General features: G+C 46.9%; 1 protein-coding gene across 2 annotated transcripts in view; it reads right to left on the reverse strand.

The window, feature by feature from the left end:
- The window catches only part of ZFAT (zinc finger and AT-hook domain containing), a 191,568-nt gene that overhangs the window by 12,671 nt on the left and 155,089 nt on the right, over window positions 1–23,808 (reverse strand). For both annotated transcript variants that reach the window (XM_025871171.2, XM_025871172.2), the window contains 3 exons: window positions 22,145–22,263; window positions 12,292–12,418; window positions 9,587–9,717 (listed from right to left, as the gene is read on the reverse strand). In XM_025871171.2, the coding sequence (XP_025726956.1) occupies window positions 9,587–9,717; window positions 12,292–12,418; window positions 22,145–22,263 (377 nt within the window). The remainder of the gene's footprint in view (window positions 1–9,586; window positions 9,718–12,291; window positions 12,419–22,144; window positions 22,264–23,808) is intronic.

Consider the following 23,808-nt stretch of genomic DNA (forward strand, 5'->3'; position numbering starts at 1 on the left):
GAACGCGCTCTAGGAAGGCCAGGACCACATCTCCTTCAGGTGGGGCCCCCAGCCCTGGCTGCCCCCGTATCAGGGCTCTCCAGCCCCGCCTTTGCCGCAAACCTGAGGCGGAGTGAGTGATCTCAGCTGGCCAGAGCAAGCGGCAGAGAGAGCAGGAGTCACGTAAAGCCCACCGGCCCAGCCCAGGCTGTGGATCAGGAACTGGGCACCCAGCAAACGGCAATCAACTCACCAGTACTGAAACTCAAACGAAGTGGGATTCTGCAAATAGCACCAACCAAGCTGTAGCTTCCTGGGGCCCAGTGGTAGGAAAATCAGGGCTTAGGGAAAGGAAGACAATAGAGAAGAAAAGTTCAACAGATTGACCTCTCCAGGCTAGCTAGAGACGCTCTATATGAACAAGAGGGCCGGAAGGAAACTGGGAAGTCTTTATCCACTATTTTTTCAGACAATTTCCCAGATGGCCAGAGGTAGATCATGGCACTTATTTTTACTTTAAAATTTCACAAAGAAGTGGAATTTTCCATCACTATCAGGGGATAAAGGAGCTCAGCAAGTAATAAGAGATGGGGATGAGATTGCAATTTTTCCTATCATCCACCATAAATCAGAGCAGAAACTGAGGTCTCTGAAAGTTTTATTTCAAACAAAGAGTGAGGAAAGATTCAAATGGCTAATGGAGCACTAAGGAAGGCTTACAAAGGACAAGAGTTGGCATTAAGTGACAAGGGAGAGTTACCCACTGCCAAGACCCTGAGTGGAATTGTTTGTCCCTGGATCTACACAGCGAAGGTCGCCATTCGGCAGCAGCAGAACAATGTTCCGGAAGGAATGTGAACTACAGAAGTATTAGAAGAGGCTACCTGGGTGCATAATTAGGAGCTTGATGTAAATAAAATTGGCAGGCCCCCAGGATGAAGTAAATCGTACCGCCAAGTTCTTTAGGCAAGAGACAAACCTCACTAACCAAAACGTGCTGTTGACAACTGGTTCTTATAGTAAGGGAGGTGATGAGGGGAAAAAAACACAAAGAAAGTAGTCAGTGTCACTTCATATTTCCATAAAGCTCAAAAGGACTGGGAATAAAAGATACAAGATGTCTGGATTGGAGGCATCGATCAAGTGTCTAACAGAGTCTGGTGTTAGACCATCTGAGGGGTAGGAAGCAGAGTGGACACATATGCTCTTGGCCCCTGCAACCATGCAATGGACGTGACCACCTACAAACAACCTAGGACTCCCTCGCGCCGGCCTTCCAAAGACATCGGAATCCCTCATGATCGTAATTCCCCTACAGAATGCGTAAGCACAGCATAGATGCGGCGTTCCCAACACACAATGAGGAATAACACAACTTACTCTCCGTTCTTTTAAAATTATATATACCTATTCCTGATCTTCTGGAAAGATACCTAACACGAACCACAACAATGGCAAAACCACCACGATGGGAAAGGAGAACCAACAAGACAACTGAAGACGCCAGGGTTTCAGTGCAATGCCGAAGACGGAAACTCTACTATAACGTCTCACGCGCTCCCGCAGACAATCCGAAGACAAACAGGTGCCATAGGGGAAAGGAGAAGAGAGAGAAAGTGGGAGAGGCTCTCCTGTTATTCCTACCACATGGGCGGCGCTGAATTCAGGGAGAGGTCTGCTCACCGCAGGAGTTAAAAAGTGCCTCCCGCAGGAACAAGAAAAGTCCATTAACTCACCAGTTATTTGAACTTAAATGGACAACAAAACAGGAAGGGCTTCTCCTGGTCCCTTTTGTGGGAGAGGGTAAGGGGAGAGATCTCAACTCAGTCCCACTTTGAGACAACGACAAGGCAGATGGCCCATATCTTCTGCAACCTTTCGAGGATTGCAAGAGTCTCCCGAGCCAATGCGATTCTGCAGTCAGGTCCCTCGCTGTGCAGTTCAATAATCAAATTAATAGAATGCAGTGACCGTTTTAAAAGAACATTGAAAACAGATTGTGAAGCCTCATATAAGTCACTTTCCAGATCCCCCTACCCCTAATCTTGCCACAAGTATTATGAAACGTTCAACATCTGCCCCCAGAGGAGGAGGCCAATTCTGGGCTCCCCTTCCAGCAGGGACATGGGGCGTGAGGCTTTTCCCTACCAGAGGCTGCACTGGAGAAGTGCCTTCCGCACAGCAGGTTCTCTCACCAGATGTCCTGGTGCACGTGGATGCACAAAAGGGCATCGGGAGACCAGATGACTCAGGGCCTTCGATTCAAAACAGGTCAGGCTGCACCTGCGCTTTCTTGCAAACAGGCGAGCGGTTTACGTGGCTGGCCGTAGCTACGGACTGCATTTCCTTGCAAAAATAATGAACTGCAAATGACAAGGAACAATTCTAGTGCTGGCTGGCAACCAACACATCTTACAGCAAGAACTGCTACCAAAACTGCCTTGCAGACGGAGCGCTGTGCACCGAGCCCATGGAGCGTCTGCATGTGCCTCTCCTCCCGACTGACACAACAGCTTCCCCTCCAGTGCCAACCACCACAGGGGACCTGCCCAGAGATGCCAAAGGGCATGGGGAAGCAGCTGGGAGAAGGGGGACTGTTTTGGGCAAATCTGGAATTTCTACTTTGGTTTGTTTGTTTCTTAAATCAGCGGTTATAGCATGTGGTCAGAACATTTGGGATTCTGAACAAGATTATGGCAGCACAATTCTGCACCATGCCAAGCCAGGGGACTACGTAGGGCAAGTGGGCAGGGGGCCTGCAGGTCTGAGAACCATGTCCGATGCTCCTTTCAGCTGTTCCCTGCCCCCCTGCCACTGGGGCAGTGGCTGACAGCTTGGACACGTCCAGCACATCAACAGAAAATAATGAACAGAAAAGAAGCAATTCTAGGGTTGCAGAATACCAGGAATAAGGAGTGGGTGCACCCCCTACCACCCCAGCCCTGGAGCATGACTCCTGGGCTATAAGCAAGATGCTTGGTGCGGACAGAGATACCGTCCTGCCAACAGAGAACCGCTACCGGTGAAACAGCCATTGAACGGGAAGAGGTGCAGTAAGAACCATCTAGTTGCTCTTGACTTGGGGACTAAAGTGGAGTGTTGGTGCTCAGTACAGGACTCCTGGGGTCGGTGTGGTCCTGCCAGACTCTCTTAACCCTGGCCCCCTCAAGAACCTGCAGGATGGAGCTCACTCCAAAACCCTGAACTGAAATACCAACTGTGAGAGAAATACACATCTACCAAAATATGTATGCTTTCCAGAAGCAGCCAAATCTCCCTGAAATCTGTAAATCAAAGTCATGTCTATGACAACTGGTTATTTCAGTTACCCGGCATAAACAATGACCTTCCACTAACAAAGAAGCCATTGCTCTGAAATACACATGCACATGTGTGATGGTTAGTTTCATGTGTCAACATGACTGTGCCATGGGGTGCCCAGATACTGGGTCAAACATTATTGTGGGTGGTTTCTGTGAGGGTGTTTCTGGATGAAATTAACATTTAAATTAAAGGACTGAGTAAAACAGGCTGCACTTCCTAATGTGGGTGGGCCTCAACCAATCAGTCAAAGCCTGAATAGAACAAAAAAGCTGACTCTCCCTGAAGAAGGGATTTCCTCCTGCCTGCTTACCTTGGAGGTGGGACATTGGGTTGTTTTTTGTTTGTTTTCCCCCTGCCTTTGGACTCCAGTTACAATGTCAGCTCTTCCTGGGTTTTGAGTCTTCTGGCTTTCAGACTGGACCATCAGCTCTCCTGGTTCTCTGGCCTTCAGACTCAGAGGAACTACACTGTCAGCTCTTGGGTCTCCAACTTACAGATCACAGATCTCGGGACCTGTCAGCCTCCATAACTGATGAGTCAATTCCTTACAATAAATCTCTGTATATGTGCATATGCACGCACGCGCACGCACACACACACACACACACACACACACACACACACACACACACACCCCACTGGTTCTGTTTCTCTGGACGACACTAATACAACATGCTTTCTCATCAGGTCTCAGCAGAGTAGAAACGGTAACTGAGTCAGAGAGAGGCGAGTGTGGCAGAGTGCATGCCACTGGACAGCCTCCCCTGGACGAACCCTATGACAGGTGGGCCCCTGTACACAGGAAACGCCCGAGCCAGTTCACACATGGCACATGGACTGAAAGGCTACTGATTTTCAAAAGCAAACGGATGAATGAATAATACACATCAACTCCACCTGCAGCTCAGGGATCTTCTCCCAGACAGATCCTCCCTCACCCCCAGAAGCTGATACCCCACAATGCAGCCAGCTCCCCCAACAGATGTTTAGGGGTCACCCTCCACAATAATAAAAAGAAGGGGGCAAGGTGACCCTGCTGGCCTGGTGGACCCAGGCTCCAGGGCTGTGCCAGTGTCAACGACAGTCTCAGGGAAGACAAGCTGTTCTACTGGACATCCAATAGCAAGAACGCTCGGCACAGATTCTCTACTTGGGCTCTGTGACTAAATGGAAGAACCTGGAACTGTGATTTCTTAAAAATGCCAACCTGCCTTTAAGAGGGTAACATAGGTCAAGAAGCCCATAGCAAAAGGTCATCTGGCTCTTAGAAGTGACAGGAACCTGTGGACTGTCTGGACTCATCCTTTCTCCACTGGCCTTTGAGCAGTGGGAAGGGGCAGTGGAGGCAGAGACCAGGTGAAGGTGCCTTCTGGGCTGCGACACCCCTGTCACTGTTTGGTGGTTACAACAGAGCCCCTCATTTAACTGACGTGGGGCCTCATGTGCCACCTCCCCCTGCCCCCAGTCACCCAGCACTGAGCACTAGCTCCTGCCCCCACCCAACTCCTAGCTACCCTCCAGGACTCCATTCAGGCACCACGGCGTCCATGAAGCCCTCCCTGCCCAACACGTGCCCCGATCCCAGACCCAGGTTCAAGTTGGGCAGCCCCCTGGTGCTCCCACGGCACCCCTGGGGCACTGGCCGACCTCCCCAAAGCCTACATTACTCTCTGTTAGAGCTGCTTGTTTAAGGTCTTACCTGGTTCTGCTGGTTCTTTTTTCCCCTTTCCCCTCTAACACACCATGTTATTTATCATCTGTGTGTAGATTAGCTATCACCCTCACTTAGAGGAAGGTCAGCTCCTCAAGTATACCATTCATCTTTCTTGTTCACTGAGATACCCTGAGAGCCAAGAACAGCACCTGGCTGGTGAAGCAGCTCAGGGGGTATTTGTTGAATAATAGAGTAAATAATTTCCCTCGCCGGGCTACCTGCCTCTTGAGAGCAGGACCTGTCCTAACCCCAGAACCCAGTGTGACAAGCAGAATAACGGCCCCCACCCCAAAGACGTCCCTGGCCTAATCCCCAGATTTTGAGGACGTTACCTTGCACGAGCAAGGGGACTCTGCAGATGTGACTAAGAAGCGTGAGATGGGGAGATTATCCCGGATTGTCCACGTGGGCATCGTGGAATTACGAGGACCCTTATGAGAGGGAGACCAGAGGGCCTGGCCGAGGGAAGGTGAGGAAGCAGACACCAGAGCGCTGGGGTGTGAGAAGAGCTCGCCCTGCCTTGCTGGCCCTGAAGGCGGAGGGAGGGGAATCCGGGTCAAGGGATGCCAGGGGCCTCTAGAAGCTGGAAAATTCGAGAAAGGAAACCTTTCCAGAAGGAATGCAGCTGTCGACACCTTGATTTTAGCTCCGTTTGAAATCGATTTTAGACTTCCGACCTCCAGAATTATTAGATAATAAATCTGTGTGGTTTTGAGCCAAGTCTGCGGGAATTTGTTGCAGTTGCCACAGAGGAGGAGCTAAGGCACCCAGGAGGGAGTACACAGGGAGTGAGGGGCGGTAAAAGTCTGCAAAGCGAATGCTGTGGACCAGTAAAGAAAATATTACTTTTCGTCTCGAAAATAAATTTTAATCCATAAGAACAGCAAAGAGGCATTTAAGCCATGAGCCAGGATGGGGGTGGTGGTTGTATTTATCTTTTCCTTTAAAATAATTAACTTTGACTCAGAGATGCTTATGGTTTTCCTGTGCTGGTAGGTCTTACACTTCATCTACTTACAGCGGTTTTCTTACTCAAAGATAAATTTCCTCTGCATAAAACCCTAAAACAAGATTTAACAAAAAGAAAAGAAAGAAACCAATTTATTTAATGAAAACTGCCTGGTCTTCACAAATGCACAATTAGTTGCATTCAAAGCTCTCGTGTGTTTCCATGGGCCCAGTTGGTGTGGGACCTAGAAGGACTTGTCTTTCCGAACACTTCAAAATGCTTAATCCCCATGAATCTGCCTCTAATGCTGACACTTGAGAAAAGTGACGTGACAGGAAATCATTGAGGACATGGTTCTGTGTCCAACTGAATATTTAAACGGCCTGAATTATGGGCTGAGTCTTTTCCATGTCTTGTTTAAAAATAAGAAGAAGGCAACATAAGAAACCATTTTTTTCTCAACTCTTTGCATCCAACACCCCAGCCTGCCCACCAGGCCTGCCATTAGTTTCATCCTGGAAACCGAAAACCCAAGAAGACTGGAAAATTAATCACTTCCAATTACCACTGATAAATTTTCATATAAAAAAAGATCCTTTTCAATTAACATTAATACATCAGGAAGAAATAAATTATGAACAGAGCATATAACTATTGTTTCACATGGGAAAGAAATCTTGAAATTTTTAAACTTCCAGAATCAATTCATACACCCCTAGAATTTGTTTTTGGCCTTGTAGAAGTATGTATAAAACTGGAAAGTTTCAAAAGATCTCAAAATAGGCTATGCAGTAGTAATCTGAAAACCTTTTTTTCTGCAATATATACTATGTACTTTATGACAAGGTGTTCTTGCTTTTTTCTTTCCAGTACTGTCTTACAGGATAGAATTAGAGAATCCAAACAGGAAGCCCACAGCACACTCCATCCTACATAACATTTACTGAGCAACTAGTACATGTGCTATTCTGGGATGCAGCAGGACGAAATCCTCAGCACTAAGGTGCCCCCCACACAGTGAAGGAAGAGAAGCGTTCGATGCCAACAGATATGCTAGAGTTCACAAGGAAGTGGCTTAAGCATGCTCATTAAGCAGATATAATCCCTCTACTGAAAAATCCTAAACCAGAGTCTAATTAAAGAAAAAAAAAAATCAAAACTAATTTCTCTAATAAAAACAGTTGTCATGGGGCGCCTGGGTGGCTCCGTCGGTTAAGCATCTGCCTTCGGCTCAGGTCACGATCTCAAGGTCCTGAGATCTAGCCCTGCATCGGGCTCCCTGCTTGACGGGGAGTCTGCCTCTCCCTCTCCCTGCCCTCTCCTCTGCCTGCCGCTCCCCCAAGCTTGTGCTCTCTCTCTCTAATAAATAAATCTTAAAACAAAAACAAACCAAAAAAAAACCCACTTTTCTTTAAATTTAAATGATGGGACAACCGAAATCAGAGGCATTCCTTCACACAATGCAACCCCTTCGCCAAAGGTGTGGGTGTTTGCTGTCTACCTGCCCCCTGGTGCGTCCGTCCATCCCCTATCCATCAGGTACCAGCAGCCCCGGTGAGCCAGGTGCCGGGCCAGGCACACAGGATGATGACAAGGGCACATGCTCTTGGCCATCATTTCCAAATGCAGTTGCTCTGGACCGTGTTAGACACTGATGCTCCTCCTAGCCCTGTGTTTTCAATAAACCACAAGATTCTCTAAGGGGTCACACTGTTTCCTGCTACTGCAAGCACACTGTCCCTGTTTACACTGGTCAGACTGGATGCTTATCTGCCTCATCCTGTGTAGTGCTGTCAACCTAATGCCTTGAAGCACATCGAAGCTGTATCCTAAGCCGGCAACCTCATGTATCATTGCACTGTCTGTGAGGCTCAATAAATCATGTCCTTGAGCAGTGGCAAATCACAATTGCTGGCACCTTCCTGCAATTCTCAGAAGAATTTGGCAAGTATGAAATATGCAAAAATTCTCCTGACACCATCCCAACCAGACCCTTCCTGATGTGTCAGGTCCAGCTCAGGACTCGCCATGTCATGATGCAGAGGAGCCGTTTCAGAAGAGATTTAATGAGACAGTGTGAAGACCGCAGTCTAGTAAATACAAAGGAAAGCAGTGTACGAGTCTGCTCCCAACCAATGGGCAGCAGGCCACTGCAGACTGACACACCATGTCCCACTGTGGCACTGCTGTCCAGGTTCTTCTTGAGACAAACCACAGTAATGGAGCGTTGCTAGGACACGCGGTCCCAACATTCATTTGGATGTGCTCAGTCTTGTCTTCGGATCATGAAGTCCAGAGTTGAACCAGAATGTACTAATTCCCCAGAGAATTACTTAGCCTGGCTTTTAGGCTTTGCGTTGTGTTCTGGGCACACCTGGGGAGACAGCTGCAGAGACAGCTTGGGAAGCCTACTTCTGATTCATCGAAGGGACGCTGCCGGGGAGACAGCACTCAGGGGTCCCCATGTGAGAGCCACATTAAGAAATATCTCTTTGTTAATGCCAAAAAAACCTACTCCTTTCGTGAAGTTCACCATGCCACATTTCCCTGTTTGCTGTTATAAAATTCGGTACCAAATGCACAGTCAACCCTGCATGCTTCTCTAAGACGCACCTCTGCTCAAACATCAGCCATCTGCCCCCCAACAACCCATTATAAATACCCCCAAGCGCGCTCCGGGGCCCACAGCCCTCCTTGCCTTGCTGTCCCCCACTGCACCTGTTCACCATTTAACAGCCTTTGTGCATCACCTGTTCACTTCTGTTTTACCTTTTTTCCCACTAGATAGTGACCACAGTGATGGTTCTCTCCTGGAACCCCAGAAACACTGCCTGGCAGGAGTGGGCATTTACTAAGTACTTCCTGAATGGCTGATTCCAAGAATGGGCAGCTGTAAAACTCTACGGTCTGCATTCCAGCTCTCTCCATGAACTTAAACTTTGCCTGAGTCTGGCACGGTTACCACTGTTTTGCTTTTTTAAGTATTTGTGGAAGCCAGGCTAAAGCTTTTGTAAAATGAAGCAAGAGACAGTAGAGAGAGAGGTACAGACAGAGAAAAAGGATGATCTCATTACCAATCACACTGCATTTTAACAGCTGGTGAAGTCTCTGAGACTAGAAGGGGAGGAAATAAACCAAAGAGTTTATCAATTGAGTAACCTTTATTCAAAAACTGATCATTTCCTTCCCATCGGCTCAGGCATCAACCAGGTGATGCTGCATATTTCACGAGGCCAGTCCACTGAGAAGCCCTCCCAGCTTCTCCGGCTGCTCCCACAGTTCCCACCCAAGGGCCGCTTTTCATGACAGAGGTGTCCAAGTGGGTCCACACCTGCTCATTTTCATACTGGGTTTCTTGGAAGGGATATGAATGAAAGATTTCCAGAATTTTAAAAAATGTATTGTACCTCTCCCTAAAACATACCTCCGCCTATGGAGCTACTAAAGACACATTCCCATAATAATCGGAGGCAGGGAAAGAAAATGCATGAGCCTAAGCCAACCTCCTTCCCAATCCCACTTTAGGGAAATTCAGCCTTGACAACCTACGGGACAGGAGAGAGAGAACATGTGTGGCAGCGTGGAGAGAGGAAATTTAACAGGGCGGGGAAGGCCCTTACCTGTTTCACAACAGTCACTGTCCCTGGAGCCATGGCAACCACGGAGGCCACAGCAGTGGCATCATGGGCCTCAGTGCCCAGCTCGATGATCTGCTGGAGGATGTTCACAGCCGTGGGGTCAAGGCGGTCACCTTACAGGGAAGAAGCAAATGGGACACCAGTAAGCCCACCAGTGCTGGTGGGCACTGAGTGCAAAACCAGACCTTACTAGAGGCCACTGGGGAGCAGTACCCACTCCAGGGGAAGCACAGATTCTCTGCAATCGCTCAATTTCAACAGCAGAATAATTTGTATGGTGCTTTTTGGCTTGAAAGCACTTTCTATTAAAATATCTCAAAAGCCCAAATGATCCTGTGAGGAGATGACATTGTGATGATATTACCTCCATTTCAGAGACTGGTTACCTCTGCACAAAAAAGACAGGAGACTTACCTGGGGTCATTGGGTCAGTTACTGCACAAAACCAGAGCTCAGGCCCAGATGTTCTGAATCCAAGCTTGGTGACCCAAGACTGCCTCTCAGGACAGAACCCCGAAGTACCAACTAACACACTAACCTGCAAAGTTAGTGTCCTGTGAGCATACGCCTGGTAGGTGGCCAATGAGAGTGTGCCCAATAAATTGCACAACTTATGGACAAAACATTGGAGGATGTCTCAATTATTAAAACCAGTGGGCTTTAAAATTCCAAACCAATTTAAGCGTGGGGTTCTATTTTAATCATCTCAAACGACTGGAGTCCATAGCATCAGGGCAGCTACTGAGTATACCCTGCCGGCTCTCACCATCTGCTTAACCAACTGTGACTCTCCCGAACATGGCACTCTGACCCCGATCATTAATTCACTAAGAGAGAAACTACTGCATGATCTCTTTGTTAGCATAATATTACCAAGTCTCCGCCAATGTTTGCATCCTCCTGGACCGGCTTTCCGCGGGCCACATTCCAATGTGAGTCACTCAGGAAGAGCCAGAGAAGGGAAGCATGATGTGTTCTATGTAGCGGGTAGGATGTGGCGTGAGACTAAGTACATGATGGTGTGAGTGACTTGCATATACTCAGAGTGTACCACCCTGGCACTGCCCTACAAAACACACACACACACACACACACACACACACTCTCCTCTCTCGCTCACTCTCTATGTAAGGGAGGTGTGTCAACTGTGCCTTGCAGCCAACCACCCTGAACATCCGAAGACTAAACAAAACATTGACCTTAAAAACTTACTGAGCCAAGTAAGGTTTAATTCCTCATGCACTGACTCCCTCAGTGACCATTAAGTAAGGTTTAATTCCTCATGCACTGACTCCCTCAGTGACCATTAAGTAAGGTTTAATTCCTCATGCACTGACTCCCTCAGTGACCATTAATCAGGCCTGTCACCAGGAGCATGGCCCCAGGGGGAAGACAAAGATCTGCCTCCATCTAACTCTCTCTCTCCTCCTTCGGGACTCATGAGACAGATCTGTAAGCAAATTATTCCCGCACCAGGTTGGTCCCGTCTCAGGGGGCAATCAGGGGAACGCCACAGAAAAGTCAGGTGGGTCCCCAGCAGACGACATGTGATCTGAACACTGAAGGTACAGGTGCAGTGGCCAGAAAAAGTGTAGGGGAAGGAACAGACCGCGTCCCAGAGATCACACAAAGCAGTGCAGGTTTGGGGAAAAGGGAGCACCTGCTGAGTCTTCAGGGGACGGCAATCTCAGGGGTAGGGTAGAAAGGGATGATGTGCAGGGAGCCAGGACCCAGAGCTGGCGGACCTGGCTCGATGGGCTGCAAGGTCTGAGCCTTATCCCAAGAACCAGGAAGAAACACGGGAGAGGCCTCAGAAAGAATGTGTGCGCACTTGGTGGATGAAGGCATGGGGCTTAGCAGTCGCTGAAGCCACTGAACACGAAGGAAGCAAGCAGAGACTCAGCCAGGGCCTCAGCTCTGGGTGCCCCATTTAACAGCCTCAGCCGGGCCGCTCCCCTCCGCTGAACCTGCCGCTCCAACCAGCCACCACGGGGAAGCGCTGTCTCCCGAGTGCGCTCAAGCTCTGCAGCCCAATGAGCCCAGCCCTAAAATAATTCGCTCAAAGGACTGTTTTAGTCAGGTTGCTTATGACCTGGGCTTTAGGGCCTTAAGAACCCGGCAACACTGGCGATTTCCTACCTCCTGCCACTACCTGATACCTTCCCCTGAATGCAAATCAGGTTGTGGTCACACATTAACTTGGGCTCCATCCAAGTGCTGAAAAGGACTAAGAAAGCATAAGGCTGGAATCACAGCTGGGGTGACACAGTGGTCTGATTTTAAAATTGATCTAATATTTGAAAAGGATGACATGTGATGTAAAAATCCTGCTTTGGGGCTTTTCAGAAGACTGGGACGTGGGCAGTACCGGGCTCGAGGTTCTGTAAGGCGGCCGTGGCAAGGCGAGCAGCCGTGCCCTCAGTCCGGCCCATGCCACCGCTGTCCGTGGAGCAGAAACAAGCCCCTCCCCCCACCCCCGGAAGAGAGGCCCATGGGGAAGCCAGGGATGAAGACAGACACCCAGACCACAGGATCAGCTCCAGCTCTGAGAGGAGCCCTTCTGGCAAAGCCCCTTCCACCCCTGTGGAAGCATTCACACATTCATTCATTCATTCAGCATGCCCACTGAAGAGCAGCTAGAAGGTTGCTGGAAAGTGTCCGAGGGGACAGAGCGTGTGCTCTCTCACCACTCTCCGAAGTGTATCTCAGGTCCTGGAGCGCAGCCACGGCTGCCTGCGTGCCCTGAACGTCCTCTTCGGTTTCTGTGATGTGCACGTACTGCGTGGAGGGCTCCTCGGGGGTCTCCGCCACTGGCTAAACAAAAACAGGATCATCTGAGTGATCTTCTGGAATACCACCTGTTACCCGCGAGTCCCAGGATAACGTATGGAGACAAAACAAAGGCATACGAGCAAACCTCTGTGATACCTCATTTACCTGGTATCCCTGAGAAATCAGCTGCTCCAATAAAAACACACTTTCCTTTTTTCCATCACATGTCTTTTCCTGCTTTGTCGAAGATTATTTGACCACAGAGTTGAGGGTCCATATCTGGGTTCTCTGTTCTGTTCCATTGGTCTACATGTCTGTTTTTGTGCCAGTACCATGCTGTCTTGATGATCACAGCTTTGTAATACAGCTCGAAATCGGGCAATGTGATGCCCCCAGCTTTGTTTTTCTTTCTCAACATTTCCTTGGCGATTCAGGGTCTTTTCTGATTCCACACAAATTTTAGGATTGTTTGTTCCAGCATTTTGAAAAATGTCATTGGAATTTTGATCGGGATGGCATTGAAGGTACAGATTGCTTTGGGTAGCATAGACATTTTAACAATGTTTATTCTTCCGATCCATGAGCATGGAATGTTTTTCCATCTTTTTGTGTCTTCTTCAATTTCGTTCATGAGTGTTCTGTAGTCCCTAGAGTACAGATCCTTTACCTCTTTGGTTAGGTTTATTCTGAGGTATCTTATGGTTTTTCGTGCTATTGTAAATGGAATCATTTCTCTAATTTCTCTTTCTACAGTTGCATTGTTAGTGTATAAGAAAGCAACTGATTTCTGTGCATTGATTTTGTATCCTGCCACATCATTGAATTGCTGTATGAGTTCTAGTAATTTGGGGGTGGAGTCTTTGGGTTTTCCACATAAAGTATCATGTCATCTGTGAAGAGAGAGCGTTTGACTTCTTCTTTGCCAATTTGAATACCTTTTATTTCTTTTTGTTGTCTGATTGCTGTTGCTAGGACTTCTAGTACTATGTTGACAATAGAGGCGAGAGTGGGCATCCTCGACATGTTCCTGATCTTAAGGGAAAGGCCCTCAGCTTTTCCCCACTGAGGATAATATTCGCTGTGGGTTTTTCATAGATGGGGATTTTATGAACTTGAGGAATGTTCCCTCTATCCCTATACTCTGAAGAGTTTTAATCAGGAAAGGATGCTGTATTTTGTCAAATACTTTTTCTGCATCCATTGAGAGGACCATATGGTTCTTCTCTCTCCTCTTATTAATGTGTTCTATCACACTGATTGATTTACGAATGTTGAACCACCCTTGCATCCCGGGGATAAATCCCACTTGGTCGGGGTGGATGAGCCTTTCAATAAACGGTGCTGAGAAAATTGGACAGCCACATGCAGAAGAATGAAACTCGACCATTCTCTAACACCACACACAAAGATAAACTCAAAGTGGATGAAAGACCTCAATGTGAGACAGGAATCCATCAAAATCCTAAAGGAGAACATAGGCAGTAACCTCTTTGACATCGACCACAGCAATTTCTTTCAAGATACATCTCCAAAAGCTACTAAAACAAAAGCAAAATGAGCTTTTGGGACTTCATCAAGATAAAAAGCTTCTGCACAGCAAAGGAAACAGTCAACAAAACAAAGAGGCAAACCCACAGAATGGGAGAAGATATTTGCAAATGACACTACAGATAAAGGGCGGGTATCCCAGATCTATAAAGAACTTCTCAAACTCAACACCCAAAAATCAAATAATCAAGTCAAAAAATGGGCAAAAGACATGAAAAGACACTTCTCTGAAGAAGACATACAAATGGCTAACAGACACATGAAAAAGTGTTCATCATCATTAGCCATCAGGGAAATGCAAATCAAAACCACACTGAGATACCACCTTACACCAGTCAGAATGGCAAAAATGGACAGGGAAAGAAACAAATGTTGGAGAGGTTGTGGAGAAAGGGGAACCCTCTTACACAGTTGGTGGGAAAGCAAGTTGGTACAGCCACTTTGGAAAACAGTGTGGAGGTGCCTCAAAAATTTAAAAAGAGAGCTACCCTGTGACCCAGCAATTGCACTCCTGGGTATTTACCCCAAAGACACAGGTGTAGTGAAAAGAAGGGCCATATGCACCCCAATGTTCATAGCAGCAATGTCCGCAATAGCCAAACTGTGGAAGGAAAGAGCCGAGATGCCCTTCAACAGATGAATGGATAAAGAAGATGTGATCCATATATACAATGAAATATTACTCAGCCATCAGAAAGGATGAATACCCAACTTTTACATCCACATGGATGGGACTGGAGGAGATGATGCTAAGTGAAATAAGTCAAGCAGAGAAAGTCAATTATCAAATGGTTTCACTTATTTATAAGTGGGAGAAGGAAGGGAAAAATGAAGGGGGGGAAATCAGAGGGAGAGATGAACCATGAGAGACTATGGAGTCTGAGAAACAAACAGAGGAGAGGGGGAGGGGGGATGGGTTAGCCCGGTGATTGGTATTAAGAAGGGCACGTACTGCATGGAGCACTGGGTGTTATACGAAAACAATGGATCGTGGATCACCCTAAGTGAAATAAGTCAAGCAGAGTACGTCAACTATCATAACATAGTAAAATTTTAAAAATTAAAAAAAACAAAAGCAAACAAAAAACCCACACTTTCCAAAATGGAAACTTCTCTTTGCAAACACCGAGACATTTTTAAAGCAGCTCTGGTAGAAAGCTTCCTGCCACACATTCTTGCCTTGGGGACCAGAGTGTGCTGTTCACAATTAGAGATCAGACACGCGCAGAGATTCTTGTGTGTGCTCTTCTGATGGCCGCTGTCTCCTCCCACCACTGCCTGAGCCGTCCTGACCTTCCCCGGCTCTGGGGCCTTGTGCCGTCAGGCCGCCAGAGAGAGGGCACGGCAGAGCTGCAGGTGGAAGGGAAGGGGACGGGCGACGGGGTCAAGTTTGCAGCACACGTCCTGGCACCAAGTAAGAGCCCAGTCCACCATGGCTATTCCAGCGATTCGTATTTTTATACGAAGGAGACGATAAACAACAGACCACGGGAAACACATCTGCAAAATCAGGTGTTGGGAGGGTAGGAGGGGCTGAAGCGACATTCATGGGTGCCGCAAACCTCAGGAGAGAAGAGGTGGGCCAGAACTCAGCATGTCACAAGAAATCGGCATGAATAATGCCCTCTTTCTGGAAGGGATGGGGAGGGCTGAGGAACCATAAGGCAGGAAACATGCATGTCACCAACAAAGAATAGGAAGGAGGACTTGACACAAAATTTACAGGTGCCTAAGTTACACTCTCTAAGTACTTATCGGTATCGGTCACAGTTCAAAATGCCAAGTTACTTCTTCTCTTACAGCCAAGGGGCCAAGTGCCTTTCAAGATTCCCAGCCTGACACATAGTAGACACCCAAGAAAAATGTGATGAATGCATAAATGAAAATCAACAACAACAACAACAAAAACCCTACTTCCTTTTAAGTACCATTAAGCTACAATTGCCCAACACTGACTGGGCCCAAGGAATGTCTTAGCCCATGAAAAACAGCTTCTTCCTTGCTTGGGGAACTCTGTGTAATGATCACACGTGGGAAGGATGAGCTTTGCAAGGCATTCTGGGGAGCCAGACGACAGCCCAAACTGGTGGATAGGCAGCTTGTCATCCCACAGGTAACCGACCACCTGAGCCCAGCTTCTCGGCTGCTCTAGTCTCTCATTTCTGGAGTCGAGTACACGGCTTCGTGTGAACTATTTTCACTGGGTTCAAAGCTCTCCTCCTTAACGTGTTGGGATCTGCAGGAAGCAAGGCCTTCAGAGCAGAGGGGCGCTACCACAAACACTTACAAAAGCACCAACTGACCGAGAAACATGAGGTATTAGGTCAAGAATTGGCATTCCAATGCCTGTTTGTTAATAGAGAGCAAATCCTTGCAGTATGAACTTGAAACATGAAGACTATATGTTTTCCCTTAGACGAGGATGTGATGCTGATGATACCACCACCACCAATCATCATAGTTGCTGCCAAATACTGGGGGTCCTGGGGGCCTATCAGGAACTAGCTATGGACCTCAACAGTTTGATATCATGTCTCTTGGGTATTATTAGTCTCACTGTATGGATCAGAGGATGGAGAACACAGAGGTTAAATAATGGTTTCTAGTCAAACCATTTATACAGGATAGCACCAGGATTCAAAGTCTGTCAAATTCCAATGCACATACTTCCTATATTTTCTTATAGAAAATTCCCAACACACACAACCACAAGGGGATGAACCCTCAGTGTACACATCACCCAACTTGAATAATTATCAATTCATGACCAGTCTTAGTTCCCCTCTGTCCCCACACACACTCCACGCCCTGCCCTTGGAATATTTTGAAGCAAATGCAGAAGTCATAGCATTTTATCTATAAATATTTTAGAAGGTATCTCTGAAAGATAAAACCCTTTCAAAACACAAGCACAACACCACCGTCCAACACCGAACAGGAAGTCCTTAATGTGACCACACGCCAGGCCATGTCCTTGTGCCTCCAGTATCTTATTTCCCATAACTGACCCTTCAAATCAAATTTAAGTCACTGAATCCATGTATTAGAATGGACTGACATGTCTCATAAGACTTTTACTTATAGGTTCTCCCTCCGTTCTGACTCCGACCCCCCAACCCCGAATTATAGTTCTGTTGGGGAAAGTGGGCTGTTTGTCTGCAGAGTTTCCCATAGTCTGAACTTTGCTGATGGCACCACTATGGAATCACTGAATGTCCACTGTGTTTTCTGGCCACTGTGTTTCCTGCAAGTTGGTAGATGTAGAAGCTTAATCAGATACCGGTTCCCTTTTTGGCAAGAATGTTTCATGGGTTATATGGTGTACTTTTAACAGAAGACACGTGACGTCTGGGTGTCTTCATTATTTCTGTGATGTCAGCAGGTAAGGGATGACCACTGCAGGATCCGTGACACCATTAGGGGCTTGCAAAATGGCGATACTGTTGATCTTCATTTGTTAGCTGGAAAATGTCTATAAATAGAAGCTTCTCCTCACCGAACATTTGGTTATACTGAGGTATAGTTAGTTTAGAAAAGGTTAAAATAACTATTTGACTCTGGGTCTTTATTTACCAAAACAGAGTTGATGCCCTAATATCCTACAAAGGTGACTGAGTTTTCTCCCCAGTGTCAGTATAAACCCATGGACTGAAATATTCTTGATGTGTTTCACCGTACTTACTAAACACTAGCAACAGCCTCAGAGTTATGCTATCAGCCCCCTCCCCCCCACCACCAACAGAATAACTGAAATCAGCACATGGTTTTGCAGTTCTATTTGCCCTTAGCTTATACCCCACTAGGAGGAGCAAACTCCCATCTTAAAGTCTGTGGAAACAGTCCCTCTGTGTAGCTAAGCCATCATTTTGATATACAGTTAGAATCATTTATTTCACTTTCCTCTCAATTTTTAGGGCTTGCATTTTTTTAAACTTCAATTTTTTTTTTTAGTATTATATGAAATACACCCATGGTTTCAGAGTCAAACCTGTACAACTGGATGTGCTAAGAGAAATCTGGCTTGTCTCTTTATCCGCTCCATCTTGGTGCGGCCTTACCACTCCACATAAAATGCCCCCCGTTTTTTATGACTATTTTATTTTGAAACATTTTTCGATTTACAGAAGAGTTGCAAAGATAAAACCGGGAGTTCCTACATACCCTTCACCCAACTTCCCCTCACGGTAACATGTGACGCAACCGTGGTACGATAACCAAAGCCCAGAATTAACACTGGAACCATACTATTAACAACAGACTTTACCCAGATTTAACAGCTTACTCCCTAGTGTCCTTTTTCTGTTCCAGGACCCAGGGCTCAGTCACCAAGTTTCCATGGTGTCCTCCAACCACGGACAGCTCCTCAGGCTTTCCTGGTCTTTTGTGAGCATGACACTCTTGAGGAATCCTGGTCAGGTATCTGACCACACACATCGACACATCATTTGCATATGTCTGACAGTTTCTCATGAGTAGACGGAGGTTGAGGCTTTTTTGAAGAATACCACGGGGGGAAGGAGCATGCCCTTGTCATCACGTCAGGTGGCACATGATGTCATTGTGACTTACTACTGGGGATGCTAACCTCTGGTCGCACAGTTAGCACGGGTCTGCCAGATGCCTCTACTGAATAGTTACTACTTTCCCTCTGTGATCTAGTGACTATCTGGGGGGAGAGATTTTGAGGCTATGCAAACGTTCTGTTTCTCCTTGCATTCTGTCTGATTTCAGCGCCCACTGATGGATTTGCCTGCAGCGATGATTACTACGGTGTTCTAATGTAAATTCTCTATTTCCCTCATTCCTCCCAAGCATATCCCTCAGAATTCTGTGCACAAGAACTGTTCCTTCCCCACCATTTGTTCATATTAGTATGGACTCAGTGATATTTATTTTATTCTTTAAGTTGTAGTACAACACTATTATTGTTTATTTTTTTAATTTTTTTAAAGATTTTATTTATTTATTTGAGAAAGAGCGCACAGGCAGCGGGGGGGGAGGGGGCAGAGGGAGGAGAATCAGACTCCCTGCTGAACAGGGAGCCCTACTTAAGGCTCGAACCAGGACCCTGTGATCATGACTTGAGCCCAAGGCAGATGCTTAACCAACTGAGCCACCCAGGCACCCTGATCATTGTTTAGTTATTTAAATTGTTCCGGCTCTGACCATTGGGAACTTTTTGGGTTGTCTCTTGTGTCCTTTCGACATGCCTCCTTCTTTTGGGAGGTGGGGGGGGGGAGGAGAAGCATGTTGTTACATTCTAGGACCACAAAACATCTAGGATCATCTTACATACTTGCTGCCACAGCTCTGGAATTAACCACTTTTCAAAGGACCCTGGTGGCTTTTATTGGAGACTCCTATTAGAAACCGAGATCTGGGGAGGTGTATTCACGGCCACTGAGTGTCACTGCTTCTGGGCTCTCAGCACAAAAGGCTAAGAAACAAATGTACCTAGACTGTGTATAGGCACACATCTGGACTTAGCACGCAAGCAACCTATTCCTCTATCTAAACCTATAATACATAATAGGGCTGTGATAAATAGCGTGCTGCAGACACCTTTTCTCATTTTGTCAGCGTTACTTTAGGGTACTTTTCTAGTGGTGGGATTGTTTAGTTAATGGATAAAAAAGTGCACATGTCATTTTACTAGATGTTGCTAAATTCCCATTCATAGAGATAGTAACATTTTGCATTCCCACCCACCATGCACGCAAGTGCATTTTCCCCTCAGCCTCTCCAACAGAGAGGATGTCCAAATTCTGGATTCTAATAGGTAAGAAATTCTCTCTCTCTCTGTTTCCATCAACACGTGCTATGTGTCAGGTTGATCATGTTTTCAGATATTCAAAGTCACCTGCATTTCTTTTTCTGTAAACCTTTCTTATCTCTTGCCCATTTTCCTACAGGGCTGTTGATCATTATTTTTACGAGACTTCTGTAACGTCAAGATACTCATCTTTTCTCTACTATATGACCGCAAGTATTTTGTTGTCATTTATCTCTTGAGCTTTTTTATGAGTTATTTTCCACAAGACTTTTTAAAATTTTTTCATGTGGTCAGTTGTTCTCAATCTTTGTCCTTAGCGAATCTGGATTCTGAGTCATAGTTAGGCAAGCTCTCCGTGCTCTGAATTTAGACATGAATTCATTCACTCCGGCTTTTCTTCTGGTATTCCTAAAATGTCACTGTTCTTACATTTAAATCTCTGATCTTTTCGCTCTTGCCTCTCTCTACATACACAAGCTATTCATTATTTTATGTTTATGTTTCAACCTGATGCTTATCATGCTAATACTTTTTCATTCCTTCTTTTGGATTTTCCAAAAATAGAATTCTGCCATCTTCAGATAGATAACCTTATTTCTTCCCTTCCAATGCCCCTTTTTTTTTTAAGATTTTATTTATTTATTGGACAGGGGGAGAAAGAGAGAGAGAGCACGTGCACAAGCAGGTGGAGAAGCAGAGGGAGAGGGAGAAGCAGGCTCCACACTGAGCAGGGAGCCTGACGTGGGGCTCGATCCCAGGGATCCAGGCCACGACCTGAGCTGAAGGCAGACGCTTAGCCAACTGAGCCACCCAGTCGCCCTCTCCCTTTCCAATTCTTTTCTCTTTTACTTTGAAAGAGAGAGAGCATAAGCAGGGGAAGGGGGAGAAGCAGACTCCCCTCCTGAGCAGGGAGCCTCACACGGGGCTCGATCCCAGGACCCTGCAATCATGACCTGAGCTGAAGGTAGTCGCTTAACCAACTGCCTTCCCTTCCCTTCCAATTCTTAATGTCACTATTTACTCTGCCTTGTTGGACACATTGGCTGATACCTCCCAAGTGATGTTCAAGAGCAGAGCTCCTGGGGAACCCTCATCTTGTTCCTGATTCAAGGAGACACCCTCCAGTGTTCCCTCACCAAGTGAGATGCTAGCTAGAAAACTGCATGGATGTATTTTTCCATGTTACGGATATATTCACCCTGTTGTACTTTATTGACTGTTTTTAATCGGCAGGCGCTTAAGTTTGTCAAGTGCCTTTTCTGAATGTGTGAAGATAATCATTTTTCTCCCTAGTTCTATTATGATGATGGATTATATTAAAATACTCCCTCCTACTGAACCATCCTTTCCTTGCATTCTGGAATCATGCTCACACTGTCGTGATGTATTATTTTTTTTTATTTTAAAGAATTTTACTTTTTTATTTGAGAGGGAAAGAGAATGTGACAGAGAGAGAGAGAGAGAGAGAGAGAGAGTAAGTATGAGAGCGGGAGGGTCAGAGAGAGAAGCAGACTCCCTGCTGAGCAGGGAGCCCGATGCGGGACTCGATCCCGGGACTAAGGATCATGACCTGAGCCGGAAGCAGTTGCTTAACCAACTGAGCCACTCAGGTGCCATGTATTATTTTTTTCATGTGTTCTTGGATTGTTTTCAAAGCCCTTACTCTTAATCACTGTATGCTGATGCTCCAGAAAATGCTTGGATAAGTGGTTCTCAGCTGGGGGTGATTTGGGCTCCCAGAGACATCGGTAATGTCACAACTGGGGATGCCACGGTATCAGGGGGGTGGGGGCAGAGGAGGTGGTGGGGTGGCGGTCAGTGATGCTACTAAACATCCTCAAATGCACAGAATATCCCCTACAACAGGTTATCATGTCAAAGATCATAACGTCAGGAGTGCTGAGTCTGGGAAACCCCACCTTACGTAAACCGCAATTAGTCCGTGGAGGTGCCACTTGGTGCTTAGAAAGAGACAGCTACTGGCTTTGATCCCACAGATGTGTTTCCAGCCAGGGGACTGGTTCTAACACCTGAGGGTAAAACAAAGATGGCAGGTGGGACGCATGTTCAGCAGCAGGACAGTGGAGCCTAGCATCAGAAGACGGAGCCCTTCTCGGTTCTTTTGGTGAAGACTCACAGCATACTCCTTGCCTTGCATCCTTCCCTCAGAGGCAAGAACCGACGCTCTGGACGGGCGAATCACAGAAATGCAGGACAGCAGTGAGAGGCCGATACAGACATTCTCAGGGCGACTCAGGGTAAGAATGCGCAGGCACAGCCCTGGTCTCACCCTCCAACAGGGGACAGGCTTTGAAAAGATTTCCTAGTTTCCTGACCAGAAAACCCAACCTCTTGAGGAGCCACTGTCTGTGCCCAGCACCGGGCCTGCTCGGTCTGTCATCTGTATCTGGAAACGTCAAGATCAGTACCGTGCTTTAAAGAGTTACCTCCCACTGGGAAGCTCCGTCGTTTTCCACCAACTTCAGGCCATGCTTGTTCTTCAGGTGTCTGTTGAACTCCCACTTGGTGCCGTAGACGAAGCTGCACACAGGACACTTCAAACCACCTGAAGGCACAGAGGAAAAAGGAGCGTTCAGAGCACGGGAGAGTGCCACAGGGCCGCCTCCCACCCAGACACCCTCAAGCCCAGGGGACGTAGGGTTCTGTCCGCAGCGCTTACCTCTAGTCCCCGCCTCCCTTCGCAATGAAGCAGAACGGTGACAGGAGAGGTGTTTTTCAGGACAGAGATTTTAAAGCTTAATGTTTTTCTTTTCATGTTTGAACAAGCGTTTGCAGAGAGTCTAATATATATAATATTTTAGGTGCCAGAGTGACAGAATTCCCGTGGCCATGTGAATATGTGGCCTAAAGGATTCTTTCACTTTTTTTCGTTTGAAAAAAGCAAATAACCGAAGGATAAGGCTGCTTTTCTCAATCATCTTTGTCCCCAAATACTAAGACCAAGAGCCAGATTCTCCGTCTCCTTCACATCAAAAGATGAGCCATTTCTGTAAATTCCCATTTGGATTTCCCAGTAAAGGACAAATTAAAAAGGTGGTCCCATCCTGAAATGTCATTATTTATCAAGTTGATAACATTTTACACATGTTCTGGGAGGTGTTTGGATATAAGAGCATGTAAAACTCTAGGGGGGAAAAAAAAAAAACAGAAAAAAAACCTAAGAATCACACAAAAGATTATCTTTCTAAAATTCTACCAGGAGCAGCAACTAAATTAGTGACTGGGAAAAAAACCACTTTAAGAGGCTGTGAATTCAGAAGCAACTTCTAACCACTGGGGAAGGCGTCTGGGCAGCAGGCCTCCATATCCACACAGATGATTAGCAGGCCAGAGTCGGCTGCCACCATGAAGCCTCCACCCTGCGCTGGGTGGGAGCATGCGGGGGGCACAACTGGTCTCCCTACAACCACTGCTGTTCTACTCTCCACCCTGCACACAGATGGGGCTTCTACAAACACAACTAGGGGCGTCTGGGTGGCTCAGCTGAGCCTCCAACTCTTGATTTCGGCTCAGGTCATGATCTCAGGGTCGTGGCACTGAGTCCCATGTCAGGCTCTGTGCTTGGCAGGAGTCTGCTTGAGATTCCCTGTCCCTCTGCCCCTCCCCCATCTCGCAAATAAATGAATAAATAAATAAAAACACAAGCTGAATCATCTCTCACAGGTGTAAAACCCTCCAATGGCTTTCCATCAGACCCAGAATAAAATCCCAGCTTCTTGCTGTGGCCGTGTGGCCTTACTGTCACCCTTGTGTGACCCTGGAGGGAGTAGAAGAATTCCGCCCTGATTATGAGGTTGTTCTGACCCAGGCACATTTCATGGGGATGCATAACACAATGTAAGCCTCTCCCAGATGCAAGTAGGATGTGAGTGACCTCCTCAATCAGTTCCGTGTCGGTGGGATCTGACGGTGCACGGCTCTGTAATCAGGGTTTCCTGTCTATCACCCAAGGGGCTGAGTGACTCCCCAAACAGTCATGAGCACAAAAGGAAGCCGACCCAGACGGCCAACAGTGCACCCCCTCGTACCATCAGCTCAAGGCTTTACCTCTCGCTATGCTGGGAGGCGCGGCAGAGCACAGCGGGTCCGA

This window comes from Callorhinus ursinus, unplaced genomic scaffold, assembly GCF_003265705.2.
Source record: "Callorhinus ursinus isolate GAN/ISIS: 27379988/994484 unplaced genomic scaffold, GSC_fseal_2.0 scaffold5, whole genome shotgun sequence".
Taxonomy (NCBI): Eukaryota; Metazoa; Chordata; class Mammalia; order Carnivora; family Otariidae; genus Callorhinus; species Callorhinus ursinus.